The 14,333-nt window shown below is 42.9% G+C and overlaps 1 protein-coding gene across 3 annotated transcripts in view; it reads right to left on the bottom strand.

The window, feature by feature from the left end:
- Nucleotides 1-1,325: 1,325 nt before the first annotated feature.
- GCNT1 (glucosaminyl (N-acetyl) transferase 1) overlaps nt 1,326-14,333 on the bottom strand; it is a 30,655-nt gene continuing 17,647 nt past the window's right edge. The window contains exons 4-5 of one of the 3 annotated variants that reach the window (XM_086685024.1): nt 7,345-7,460; nt 1,326-5,511 (exon numbers count right to left, since the gene is read on the bottom strand). In XM_086685024.1, the coding sequence (XP_086541150.1) occupies nt 4,081-5,367 (1,287 nt within the window). In that variant the 5' untranslated portion in view covers nt 5,368-5,511; nt 7,345-7,460 and the 3' untranslated portion in view covers nt 1,326-4,080. The remainder of the gene's footprint in view (nt 5,512-7,344; nt 7,461-14,333) is intronic. The other 2 variants (XM_086685025.1, XM_086685026.1) reach the window with 2 other exon arrangements.

Genomic DNA, 14,333 nt, shown 5'->3' with positions numbered 1-14,333 from the left:
TAATCTGTGGAGACATGGATTGATTTCGGAATGGCTAATTTTAATGGTGATATGCCCCGTTACTAATGCATTCGGTCATGCCCTCCGTCAAAGACTACAACCTATGGTAGTCACTCTTGCCATGAACACAGCGTGGCATTTATTTTGTATTTGACATGATGAGAAATAACTTTTATTTGTCTCAGCTAGCTACAAAAGTCCAGTTTAACTGGGCCTACGTGTGAATTAAAACATGGCTTCCTCCTCCCCTAAATAACTACGAAAGAAACCCTACTTATGTTAGTGAATTATATTCGATGGCTAACACAAATCCATGTTTAGAGACAATACTGCTTCTGTAGGGGAGCAAATTTTGCCACCCCCTAGTTTTCCTCTTTGGCATGCTGATTATTTTAAGCTGGCAATTTTTAAGAAGCTACAGACACAAGAGAAACTCTGAAAACCAAGTGCAAGTTGCCCTTTTAAGAGATATTTACATATAGAAGGGAAATCTCCTTCAGTACCAGTACCAAGAGGGCAATGACTCTAAATCTCTTGAAACTATTGTCAATGGAAAAGGCATGGACTTAAATTTGCCTAACATTAGCCTAGTTTGCTGTGCCTTTTCTGGTAGCCTCCTATAACAGACTCCCCACCCCCAACACCTTTTGTCTTTAGCTGAAGGTGATGTTTAGGGTAATGGTTTCTGCCACGGAGTTACTGTTTTCCTGGGTGTCTCCCATGTACGCAGAGGTATACCTGATATTTATTAAACTTTGTTTGCTTTTCTCTGGTTAGTCAGTCTCGCGTCAATTCGATTCTTAGACCAGCTAGAAGAACCTTCACAGGTAGAGGAAATAGTTTTCCTTCTCCACACTTCACATTTGTAAAGCTGAACAGTTGCTTACTATAGAAGCGCCTAGGTACTGCCTATAAAAGAACTGATCTTGTTCACTCTTGTTCTTATTAAGAAATATAGTAACTTGCAGTATTTCATTAACTACAATAAACCTTCCATCTCAAAATTGTAGTTTATGTTTTGCGAATGATTCCTAACCATTCCCTATACAAGACCCTAGATGACAGTAAAAGCAGTGTTTAATAACTGACATATAGGGAACAATTTAAATAATTTCTAGAACTTTCTCAAGGAACTTGAGTTTTTGCTTCCTTTTGAAACCATTTTTTTTTTTTTAATTTTTCACCTGGCTCGTCCCAGTAGTATGAATTTTATTTTATAAGATTTTATTGTTGAGTAATCTCTACACCCAACATGGAGCTCGAACTTACAACCCTGAGATCAAGAGTCATGTGCTCTGTGGACTGAGTCAGCCAGGCACCCCATGTCTCAGTAGTACAAATTTTATTAAAGTCATGCTAAAATGTATAAAAGGGAGTCACAATAAACAGATTCTATATAATCCCTATAACAGGCATTAGCAATAGGGTTACGTTCAGACATATCTCACCAAGAGCCATTCTAGAAAGTTGAGGTATCACAGTAGGTAGTTTTCATGTGAGACTTGGGGAAATGAGACTCTAAAGTCTTTATGTCTACTGTGGAGAAAAATCTCTCAAAACCTGTCCATTTAAATGCAAATCAGATGCAGTCACGCTACAAAAAGAGTGTTGAGATAAGCTTGGATATTTGTAAATTAAAAAGTTAAGACTTAATCATCAATTTTGCTAAACTCCAAAATCTATCATATGATTTAAAGCAAATGGGGCACAATGTTAGCAACCAGCCATTCTAGGTGAAGGTTATATGGTGGTCATTATGGTTATATTATTTTTAACTTTCTGTAAATTTGCCAATTTTCAAAAATAAGAAATGAAAAAAACTGTTCATAAAAGACACCATGAATGAAGTAAAAACATAAGACATAGACGCAAAGTATTTGTCAATAAGTATCACTGATTTTAGAGAAAAAAAAAAGGGGGGGGACCCATCTAATAGGTAAATCCATCTACTGAGAGCATGGGAGAAACATCTGACAGGTATTGAAAGAAAAAAATGACTTAGATGGCAAGAGGCAGCACTATCATATAATGCCCTCACTGACATCATCTTGTGAGTTTCCAGTTATGTTTTTCTTGGTCCAACGTCGGCTACCCTATTTAATCATGCAAAACACAGAAGTCTACCTATTGGCACGTTTGCACGTGACAAAGGTTCAAAAAATGTGAAACATTCATTCAGGAGGGTCAGGATAACAAAGCTCTCTCCATAAAACGAGAACGTTTTCTAACTTGAAGGAATTAAAAAATGTTTTCTCAGTTGAGTGCCTGGAAACTGTTTGATATCATGACTTTGCTATGTTACCGCTTTCATTGGCTATGCTTTACAATCAAGTACGTAGTTTTGACTGTTGTTTAAAGTTTCAGCCAAATGATAAAGCGTCACATTTCCTGTTAGATCTTTGGCTGAACAGTATCAGCTTAGCAAAAGGGCACGTTTTTTTGTTTTGTGTTTTCTTTTCTCTTCTTTCTAATCTTCGTTAACTTTGAGCTAGGAGATAGCACGAGAGCAACCTCAAATCACTGGCCTTTTGGGGGAAAAGTAGAGCAAAAAACCAGTATGCTGTGAATAATACCAACACTGAAACCGTGTGCCCCAAACCTGGGGTGCCCCCCAGGATCCCCAGGCCTTCGAGGACGCATGTGGAGCAACAGCAAGAGGCTGGGTTCCGAGAGAAGGCAACCTGTAATCCAAGGGCTAAGGACCGACGGAGGGGCAGGAAGCATGAAGACGCAGGGACAGCAGAAGCCAGTCCTTCTCAAAGGGAGACACAGGTGACATTGGGACGTAAGGTCCTGGGAGGCTGGACGCAAGTGGATCCAAAGAGCAACAGCCTTGATACCCGGAAATAGTAGACTGCTGGCTAAAAACTCCTCAGAGCCCTCAGAAATTGCCCACACGTGGCCCGTTCGTGCCACTCCCCATATCTACCTTCCCCTTTCTGTCTGAGATCCCTGCACGGATTGTTATCACTTGAATCACAAAAGAGAACTGAGGCAGTCATATGGGGGCACCATGAAAACAAGGTTTTTTTTTTAAAACATGTCTTTTAATGTTTGTTTATTTTTGAGAGACAGAGTTTGGAGGGGGGGAGGGGGAGAGAAAGAGGGAGACATAGAGTCCCAGGCAGGCTCCAGGCTCTGAGCTGTCAGCACACGAGGCTGTCAGCCCGCCCGACACGAGGCTCGAACCCACAAACCGCGAGATCATGACCTGAGCCGAAGGCGGACGCTCAACCGAGCCTCCCAGGCGCCCTTGAAAACAAGTTTTTATACAGTACAGCTTGATAGCGGGGTCTGAGGAGACCGGGGGGGGGGGGGGGGGGGAGAAAGTAGAGAAAAATATTTGGAAAAACTAAAGTGTCCTCTGTAGACACTAGAACAACAAAGATATCTTAACTTTTTAAATAACCTAAGAGATTTTTTTCTAATAAGCTAAGATGATTCACAGAATCAACTAAACTAGACACCATCACTTTCTTGTTTTAAAAAACATGTATACATTGTTGGAAGGGAAAATTAGTCAGAAATATTCATGTTCAATCAAGCCCCCTTTTTCAAGTTCCCTGAGATGACACATACTGATACACACACAGCACAATGTTACGACAAAGTTATTTACAACGATCACTTAAAGTCAAACTCCTTATGTCACCGAATGAATCCTGCAAGATAAATTATATCTTTACAATTGGTTGTTGCTACAAATTTATTCAGATCAAGAAAACTGTCGTATTTAAAGCTCTCAAAGTAATTTTGGCACAGACGAAATCCTTTTGTTAAGTCCCTGAGCTCTTTTAACAGGCTGGTTTTCGCACGGTCTCTTCCCCAGCCACCCGGGCCACTCAGCGCCCGTCCTGGCCCCAAGCTAACTCTAGGTCAACATGTGATGCTATAACCTTTCTAGCCCACTGTGCTCCGGAGAAACCACAGAGCTTGGAGGATACGCACAGTTGGGAGTCCCCACCCCCAAGGGCGCCCCCTAGAGTTTCTCGGATGTGTATGAACAAGGCAGAAGAATCGGATGGGGTGCGTCTCGTCTCACGCATGGGTTTTATTTCTCAAGTTGCCTACGATGAAGAGTCAGCGTTTCAGTGTCTCCAGGGCTTTATGCCGCAGATGCTCATCCAAACACTGGATGGCAAAGAGGTCAATGTCCGTGTCAAACTTGTTGGCAAACAAGTGGTGCTTGCGTAGCATCCAGTTCAAGTCACCTGCTCCGAAGACACACACAGAACGCACGTGGACCCCGCTGCAGGGCGGGTAGGGGGCCCCCTTGGAGACATCACCTTCAAAGTACTGCCACTTGACGAACCTCGCGATCGCGTGCATGTCAGACATGTCATACTTCTGGCTTAGGGACAGTGAGCCTGGGACTTCGGGGATCCTCTGGATAGTGGCCCAGAGATACTCATCTGGACTGTAGGTGTCTTTGGCCCACTCCATAAACTTCTGGATCTTTTCATTCTCTAGCACATAGCCCACATACTTCCTACTGACCACAAAATAGGCACTGCCTGAGAACAGGGGCGTTTCAAGAGGAGGGTGCATTTTGTCCGTCCCCGTGTTGGTCAGCTTTCCGTTAACAACTGTATAATGCTTTTTCCACCTTTCTTTTTTATTGGATGGCATTCTCTCGGACTCTAGGTTGTTTTCACCCATTAACGATTTGAGCTTCCGGACAATCTCCAGGTTGGTTTTAATAGGGAAATCCATGCCGCAAAGATTTATCAAGTACCTCCAGTCTGCACTCATCCTGTAGAGGTCTTGCATGCAGTTGAGGTCGGCCTGAACCCGACTCCAAGAGGCATACACCACGCTCTCCAGCTGACTGGCCACGAAGACGTTACTGAAGCAGGAGGCGATGCCCATCACCGCGGCCAAAAAGGAATCCTCTGATTTTCTGTCCACGTGAATGCAGTAGAGATTCTGAGGCATATAGATGGCCCTCAGGAGCCTGTCAAGCATTTCGATTTTGTGATGAACCACTATAGAATACGCAATGGGAAACTCCGCCTCTTCTTTACTAAGGGGCTCTACGATATATTTGCGCCTCTTGATGAAAGAATTGCAATCTCTGGTCATGTTTATATAGTCGCTGGTTGTCCACCGAGGGCGCTGCCTAAATTTCACCGTTAGAATTTCAAGCTGTACCTTTTGGATTTCATCGACATCCCCCCGTAAAATTTTGGTACAATTAATATTACTATTAGGATTCTCCCCAACCAGCTCCAAATGCCCAACACTTACAAATTCGGGCTTTTGATTAATTCTTAAAACAGAGAAGGTGACTAGGGAAAACACAAGAAGCAAGAAGCAGTACTTAGTGGGATAAGAGAAAAGTCTCCTTCGCAACAACTTTCTCAGCATTTCAGACAAGGATCGAGGATTTTCCTTAATTGAGGGCAGTCTTCCAGGCTTCAACCAGTCATGATTCCCCTTCTGTCGTGGCCTCGAGAGGGGTCAGTTTGCATCTGTCAAAACGGCAAAGGCATCTTGAAATGGAGAATGGCGCTAAAAGAAAAACAGAAGGAATATATATAAAGGTGGTCTTTGCCGACATCTTCTCAGGTTTAAAAACCATCCTCTTGGCTAGGTCAGATGTTTAAAATAGAACCAAATTGGCCAATGAGAGGAAAAGGACAGTGTCAGAAGAAACACACCGTCTGTAATCTTAATACTAGATTAGTAAAAAAGAATTCAAGGGGGGGTGCCTGGCTGGCTCAGTTGGTAGAGCATGCAACTTTTTTTTTTTTAATGTTTGTTTATTTTTGAGAGGGAGAGAGACACAGCGTGAGCAGGGAGGGTCAGAGAAGAGAGACGGAGAGAATCCCAAGCAGGCCCCGCACGGGCAGTGCGGAGCCGGATGCGGGGCTTGAACCCACTAACCGCGAGATCATGACCTGAGCGGAAATCAAGAGTCGGGCGTCTAACTGACGGAGCCAGCCAGGCGCCCTGAGCAGGCAACTCTTGATCTCAGGGTTTTGAGTTCGAGCCCCATGTTGGGTGTAGAGATTGCTTAAAAATAAAATCTAAAAAAAAATCTATGTATAAAGACATGCTAGAATGTCCTATAATAAACATTTTACCTCTCAGGAATATTGAAGTACAAATCAGAGTTGAAGACCTAAGCTATAATTATTTTAACTCTCCACAGTTGGTGAGGTGAGTTCCTGCTCTCCCCTCTTAGTTTTATTAGCACCCTTTGCCTTGAAATCATTACTAATCTGGGTTCCTCCCGAACACTGGTGGTTCTGCTCCTCACCAGTTTGGGACTGGAGGTGCTCTTAAGGAGAAGTTCAAAAATAGCTGTGACCTTTAAAGACTCACGGGGGGGAAAAACAAGCCCACTGAATTGTCAAACTAAACCAGAAAGGCCTGATTTGGGCCTGTTTTGAACACCTCTCCTAGTCCCATACCATGGGACCACAGGAAGAGAGGACACACACAGTCCAAACTAGGGACACGGTTGCCTTTCCTGCAATGCTTTTCACAGGTTAGAATGATTAAGGCTTGTGAAAAACAAGTTGTATACAAACGATAACGTATGACAGGCCTTTTGTCTAGATTCCAACGAGGAGCCTGGCCCATTTTTATTATGTTTACAAGGATTACCAAGTATGTTTTGTTTGCAAAAATCAATTTCATAACTTGGTAATCGCTTCTATAACTAATAAGGGCTACTGCTCTTTTTTTCTTTGAAGATTTTATTTTACTTGTTTATTTTTGAAAGCTTACTTATTTTGAGGGAGAGAGAGAGAGCGAGCACGTAGTGGGGGTGGGCAGAGAGAGGGAGAGAGACAATGCCAAGCAGGCTCCACGCCGTCCGCACAGAGCCTGACGTGGGCCTTGATCCTACAAACCCCGAGATTATGACCTGGGCCGAAATCAAGAGCTGGATGCTCAATGAACTGAGCCACCGAGGTGCCCCTAAGGTTTTTTTTTAAAGTAATCTCTACAACCATCGTGGAACTTGAACTTACAATCCGAGATCAAGAGTCCTACGCTCCACTGCCTGAGCCAGCCAGGCGCCCCCAAGTGCTGCTGTTCTAACAAAGAAAGTCAAATAATATTGATCGTCTCCATACCAGAGTTGGAGATCTGAAACTGGTTTTTGTTTTCTTGAAATTGTTTTTTAAGACCAGTTAGCACTAGAACTAAAAGTTCTAACTAAAAGACTAGATTAACACTAGAACTTTTAAATATTTAGTTAGCAAATAAATTGTGAATATTAACAACAGAAATAAAAATAAACAACTGGCCGTTATTAGTATAACGTTATGAAAAGTATTTAGATTTTTTTTTTTTTTTTTTTTGCCATTTAGAATTAAAGAAAGTCTGGCTTACTTAGTTCTCACATTCCAGGTAACAGCGTTTGTAGAGGGCCTCTCCCGCAGTCAGGCTTCTTAAATGTACCAGGCATTTAGCGATGGTGCTATGCCCCACGAGGCTTTTTAAAAAATCTGTGAAACGAAAAGGGAAATACGTGAAGGGATGTAACACACACATAAGTGTACATACACATAAGCATGCTGGTGAACTAATCCTACGTATTCACTTTTTGTTTCTCCAAATTATGGCTGGTTCACTTTTCTCTTTTAAAATTTCTTTCCCGCCAATCTTGTTTTCCTAATGCTTGTTGTGTATGGCTCAAGTTTGAAAATATTTGCAATTTGGGTCAAGCTTTTCCAAAAAAAAACAAAACCTCTAGTAGCATGTCCCAAAGTGGGTGCCAAGGAATAGTTTAATGGTCAAATATGATTGGAAAATCCAATATGTTTTACCCTCCCCCCCCCAGCCCCCCCACCGGGGAAGATATCTGTGCTCACTGGCCCATTAAAGACAACCTTGTAATTGAGTTAGCGGCTTAGTTCATCTTCTTGCAAGTATCTCCTCCACCACCACCCGACACCAGATCTGTATTCAAGAAACATGGTGGGGGGGGGGAGCCTGCTAAAATACTTAAGCATCGCAACCGCTTAGACATCAGGTCATATAAACAAACTGATGCCACTAAGCAGTTCCTACCCTTTCCCGGCTCAGACATTTGAGGCAGTCTCTATGCAACCACTAAACGATCTGATCTCTAAGCTAAATGAACAGAGAAACTGAAGTGGCCTCACACTACAAAGAAAATAAACTTTTGAAAAGTAACCTAGAAAAGTCGGTAAACAAAAGGGCAACAATGACAAACCTTGGGCAGGGTCCCTGGACAGAGGTCTGACTTCCGGAGTTAACACATTATAAAATGTCCCTTTGCAACAACAAAAAGAAATTACAAGACACAGCAAGAAACACACAAGTCTGGCCCAGATACAGGAAAAAAGCAGTCAATTAAAAACTGTCCCTGAGAAAGTTGGGGCATTGGACTTCAAGACTTTAAGTCAGCTATTAGAAGTATGTTCAAAGAACCAAAAAACTGAAAGAAAGGATGAGAATGATATTTAACCAAACTGAGAATCTCAATAGAGAGAAAAATTATAAAGAAAAAACCCAACCGCAATGTGGAATTCAAAAGTACAATGACTGAACTGAAGACGTGTCTAGAAGGGCTCCGCAGCAGGTGTGAGCTAACAGAAGAAAAAATCAGTGGAACTGAGCAGAGGTCAAGTGAGAGTATCCAGTATGAAGAACAAAAAGAAAAAAGGCACAAGAAAAATGAACAGAGGGGGCCCCTGGGTAGCTCAATGGGTTAAGTGTCCCGACATTGGTTCAGGTCATGATCTCACAGTGAGTTCGAGCCCTGCACTGGACATTTTGCTTTCATTGCAGAGCCTGCTTCGGATCCTCTGTTTCTGCACTCCCCCCTCCCGCCCCCCATCCCTCCCCTGCTCGTGCTCTCTCTCTCCAAAAAATAAATCTTAAAAAAAAAAGAGAGAGAGAGAAAAATGAATAGAGCCTCATAGACCTGTGAGATACTATTAAGCATATTAACAGGTGCACAATAGAACTTGCAGAAGAAAAGGTGGGGGCGGGGGGGGGGACAGGAAACAGGGGAGAGGTAGAAAAAAATATTTAAATAATGCCGAAAACTTCCCCAATTTGATTTAAAAAAACTAATCTACGCACTCAAGAGGTGTAATGAGCTCCAAGTATGCAAAATGGTACAATCGTTTTGGCAGTTTGGTCGTTTCTTACAAAGCTAAACATAGGCTCACCTTTCAACATAGTGATCATGTTCCTAGGTTTGTTTGATGGTCTAAGACAATGGCCTATGCTGGACAATGTTCTGTGTGTTCTTGAGAAGACTGTGTATTTTGTTGATGTTGGGTGAATTGTTCTACAGATGTCCATTAGTCTAGTTGGTTTATATTATAGTTCAAGTTTTCTTGTTGACGTTATTCCTTCTATCCATTTCATAATTATGAAATGTCCTTCTTTGTCTCTAATAGTTTTTGTTTTTTTTTAATTTTTTTTTTCAACGTTTATTTTATTTTTGGGACAGAGAGAGACAGAGCATGAACAGGGGAGGGGCAGAGAGAGAGGGAGACACAGAATCGGAAACAAGCTCCAGGCTCTGAGCCATCAGCCCAGAGCCTGACGCGGGGCTCGAACTCATGGACCGCGAGATCGTGACCTGGCTGAAGTCGGACGCTTAACCGACTGCGCCACCCAGGCGCCCCAATAGTTTTTGTTTTAAAGTCTATTTTGTCAGATATTTGTATAGTTACCCTAGCTCTTTTTGGGTATTTGTCTGCATGGTGTATACTTGCATTCTTTTACTTCAACCTAATTGTGTCTCTAAATCTAAACCATGTCCCTTGTAGATATCCTATAGTTGGATTACTTTTTAAAAATCAATATTGCTGATCTCTGATTGGAGATCTTAGTCCATTTACATTTAATCTGCCACTTAAAAAAAATACTTATTCTTTTCGGAGAGCACAAGGTGGGGAGGGGCGCAGAGAGGGGTACAGAGGATCCGAAGGTGGGCTCTGCACAGACAGTCTGACAGCAGTGAACCTGAAGTGGGGCTCGTACTCACAAACCATGAGATCATGACCAAGCTGAAGTCGGACGCTCAACCGATTGAGCCACCCAGATGCCCCTAATCTGCCATTTTGCTATGTGACCCAAACACACACCAAGGCTTCCTCACCCAGAGTCTACTAAAGAACCTGGCAAATATTTTAGCAGGGATGAGAGAGTCTCTTAGCAGAGACAGAAAGTCTCTCCCTTGAATACAGATGCCTTTCCTGAAAGGGAAGACTTCCTTGTGGACCGACCATGAATGTTTTTAAGTAGAAAAACACAAGTTAAGAAGACATGGAAGAAAGGGCACCTGGGTGGCTCAGTCGGTTAAGCGTCCGACTTCAGCTCAGGTCACGATCTCTCGGTCCGTGAGTTCGAGCCCCGCGTCGGGCTCTGTGCTGACTGCTCAGAGCCTGGAGCCTGTTTCTGATTCTGTGTCTCCCTCTCTCTCTGACCCTCCCCCGTTCATGCTCTGTCTCTCTCTGTCTCAAAAATAAATAAATGTTAAAAAAAAATTAAAAAAAAAAAAAAAAAAAAAAGAAGACATGGAAGAAGAAAATAATTCCACCATGTTAAGAAGGAAAGCCAGGACCTAACGGCAATAGATCTTAATACGTGCCTTTTTGAAATTAAAACCAAGAAGCACAAAAATATTAAGGTCTATAAATAACGAAAGTAAACTCTGACCTTTTATAATGCTGATACTAATTAAGGAGAGCTGGTCAAGGAAGGGGACAAGAAGAAAGAGGTCAAACGCACCCGAGGTAACAGTTCAGTCTCTAGAAGCGTTCCAACAGAAGAAAATGAACAACTCCAACTGGTCAGGATTGGGGTGCAGTGAAGTTCTCACTGGAGTAGGAGGACAAACAACAATGACCTCAGGGAGAGTGAGAGAGGAAGCAGCAAGTCAAATTGGAAAAGCAGACAGTCGAGAGGGAACTGATTAAACAGACCCAAGAATCCCAGGCTGACTGACAGTAGGGAAAGAAAGAATCAGCTCTATTTATGCTACAGGGTGTTCAAAAGTGTCAGAGAAATGGTGGCAGATTCCAATGGGGGGTGAGAGTGCTTAAAAAACAGCAACAACAACAACAACAACAAAATAGTATTGACTGGCAGCTGTTTGAAAGCAACTGGGTCTTGGGGCACCTGGGTGGCTCAGTCGGTCAAACGTCCAACTTTTGGTTTCGGCTCAGGTCGTGATCTTATGGTTCATGATCTCACCAGTTGTGAGTTCGAGCTCTACACTGGGCTCTGTGCTGACAGCGCACAGCCTACTTGGGATTCTCTCTCCCCTTCCTTCTGCCCCTCCCCTGCTCACGCTCTGTCTCTAAGTAAATAAATAAACTTTAAGAAGAAAACGCAGTTGGGTCTTGGGGGGCCTGGGTGGTTCAGTCAGTTAAGCATCCAGCTCTTCGTTTTGGCTCAGATCATGATCTCAGTTTTGGGGATCGAGCCCCACCTTGGGCTCTGCACTGACAGCGGGAGCCTGCTTAGGTTCTCTCCCTCCTTCTGCCCCTCACCCATTTGCACATGAGCTGTTTCTCAAAATAAATAAATAAACTTTTAAAAAATACGAAATAAAAAAATAAGAACAGTTAGGTCTCTACCCTGACAGCTGGCCAAGACCCGAGATTTCATTTCTGCAGCCTGGGGCACACCAGGCCTAATGGAAAGCAGGGTTTCCAACCAGGAAACAGTGGGGTTAAGTGAACGCAAAGACAATAGGTATTGAGATATCCTTCCCTATTTCCAGCTATCAGTTCCCAGCACTTTGACAGCCAAGCCAAAGCAGGAGTTTATTTACTAGGGAATCCAACCAGGCCAAGCCTTAAATACGCTGCTTCAATTGGAAATTTCCCCCAAATGTTCAAAAACAGATTGTGTATACGGAGAAGAAAATTAATAATAATGTCCTCAGAGAGATAGGAAAAAATACTGCATTCAACCAGTCAGTAATTAAAACAGATTATATAGCCTGAAAACAGACAAAACAACACTCCCACCCCATATGTTCTTTTGCAGTATGACCTTGTATTCTACAATCAAGAAACAGTCAGAATTCCTTTCCCCTTGAATCTGGTCAACCTCATGACTACATTGACCAGAAGAGTTTGGCAGATGTGACACTGTATGGCCACCAAGGCTGGGTCACGTAAAACCATGCTGCTTCTGGGGCACCTGGGTGGCTTAGTTAGTTGAGCATCTGACTCTTTTTTTTTTTTAAATTTTTCAACGTTTTTATTTATTTTTGGGACAGAGAGAGACAGAGCATGAACGGGGTAGGGGCAGAGAGAGAGGGAGACACAGAATCGGAAACAGGCTCCAGGCTCTGAGCCATCAGCCCAGAGCCTGACGCGGGGCTCGAACTCACGGACCGCGAGATCGTGACCTGGCTGAAGTCGGACGCTTAACCGACTGTGCCACCCAGGCACCCCAAGCATCTGACTCTTGATCTCAGCTCAGGTCTGGATCTTAGGGTTGTGAGTCTGAGCCCAGAGTTGGGCTCCCTGCTGGGTGTAGAGCCTACTGGAAAAACAAAAAACAAAAAACTATGCAGCTTCCAATTGGTGGTCTTGGAAAATCTGCTCTCCAGAAACTTCCCTGAAGAACCAGCTTCACTGTTGTAAAAAGCCACATGGAGAGTCCATGGTACCCAAGTCAACAGTCCCAGATGAACCTAACCTTCATTCATCCCAGCCCAGGTGCCAGACATGTAAGTGAAGAAGCCACCGGATGACATCAGCTCTTAGCCACTCAAGTCTTATCTGAATTCCTGACCCACAGAATGTGTAAGCAAAAAATAAAAATGGAAATGTTTATGTTATTACATTTGGGGAGGTCTGCTTCACAGCAGGGACTAGAAAAAAATAAGAAACCACATAAACAGAACACTTAGCAAATGAAAATGAGCTCTTAAAAAAATTAATGACATGATAGGAAAAACTGAAAAACTCAATAGAAGTGCTGGAAAATAAAGTGAGAAAACTCTTAGGGAGTTAAGCAAACAGGTGAACCAACTGGTGGGGAAATTAGAGGGGAAAAAAAAAAATAGTCATTTAGAGAAAGAACCAGACCAGGAGATCCACTATCTGAATAACAGGACCTCCAGAAAGGCAAAACAGAAAAAAAAAAAAAAAAAAAAAAAAAAATGGAAGCAATTAATTAAATGGCTGAAGATTATTTCTCACAAACAAAGAATGGTTGCCAGATTGGAAACCTCTTGGAATACCTTCAACAATGCTGAAGGCAATAATTCCAGATGAGAATTCTTTGAACCAGATAAATTATTAAGTCAATTAAAGGTAAAATACAAGATTTTACATCTTAAGACACGGAAATTCGCAAAACATTTACCTTTATGCGCTTTATCTCAGGAAATTACTGGAGGATAAGCGCCATCAAAACAAGTATAGGGGTGCCTGGCTGGCTCAGTGGGTAGAGCGTGCAACTCTTAATCTCGAGGTTGTGTGTTCGAGTCCACTTTGGGGGTAGAGTTTACTTTAAGAAACTAAACAACACCAACAAAAAAACCTAAAGTATAAACTAAGAAGGGGGAAGGTATAAGAATCAGAAAAGGTATATCCCAGGATGATAGTAAAGGAACATCCTAGGCCATGTCACAGGCCAACAGACAACCCTAACAGGCTGGGGCAGATCAGAAGGCCCCAGGAGAGAGGGGTCTTCTAGATGGAACTGTTGGAATACATGAAGGGAAGAAGCATATTGACCACCGATTTCAACTACAGGCAGAGTTTGCGCAGTGAACTTGTGAACAAAGTACTTTGCAAACAAAGCAAATGATGGAGGGTTGGGGGTGGTAATTATTGATTCCAAAGAAATCAGAGACACGCAATGATGAAGAAAGCAATCGGCGTGCTCTGTGGCTTAGCGCTGCCGGGCATCAGTCTTAATGTACACACTAGCCATCCAATCGAGATCCAATGAAGCCTTAATAGGAGCGCAGAGCAACGGGAAAGATGGTCATTGAAATCAATGGGTTGTGTGCTTTGCCCAGCATTACACACCTGCCCGTGGGAGAGGCTCTAAGTGACGTCGTTGCTCCAAGCGATAATCTCATCTACCACCCCTCCTGTTCGATCTCGTCCATCGCCTCTCCCAATGGTAATGAGGAGGCAGAAGAAATGGGGGGCTGTTTTCGCAAGGGTAAGTACGTAGGGAGATATGTGTAAAGGAAGTCCAGAAACCGCTGATTATCAAAGGTAGATTTCGGTTTGCAATTAAGTTCGGAGACGGGAGAAGACCTTACAATGTAAAAACTAACAGCTAAGTATGAGTAGCGCACGACTCCGTATTTTAAAATTTTTTTTTTCAACGTTTTTTATTTATTTTTGGGACAGAGA

Source organism: Puma concolor, chromosome D4, assembly GCF_028749965.1.
Source record: "Puma concolor isolate L17-30 chromosome D4, mPumCon1.1.hap2, whole genome shotgun sequence".
Taxonomy (NCBI): Eukaryota; Metazoa; Chordata; class Mammalia; order Carnivora; family Felidae; genus Puma; species Puma concolor.
Note: the sequence above shows the minus strand (reverse complement) of the source record. Positions and strands in the feature narration are given on the sequence as shown.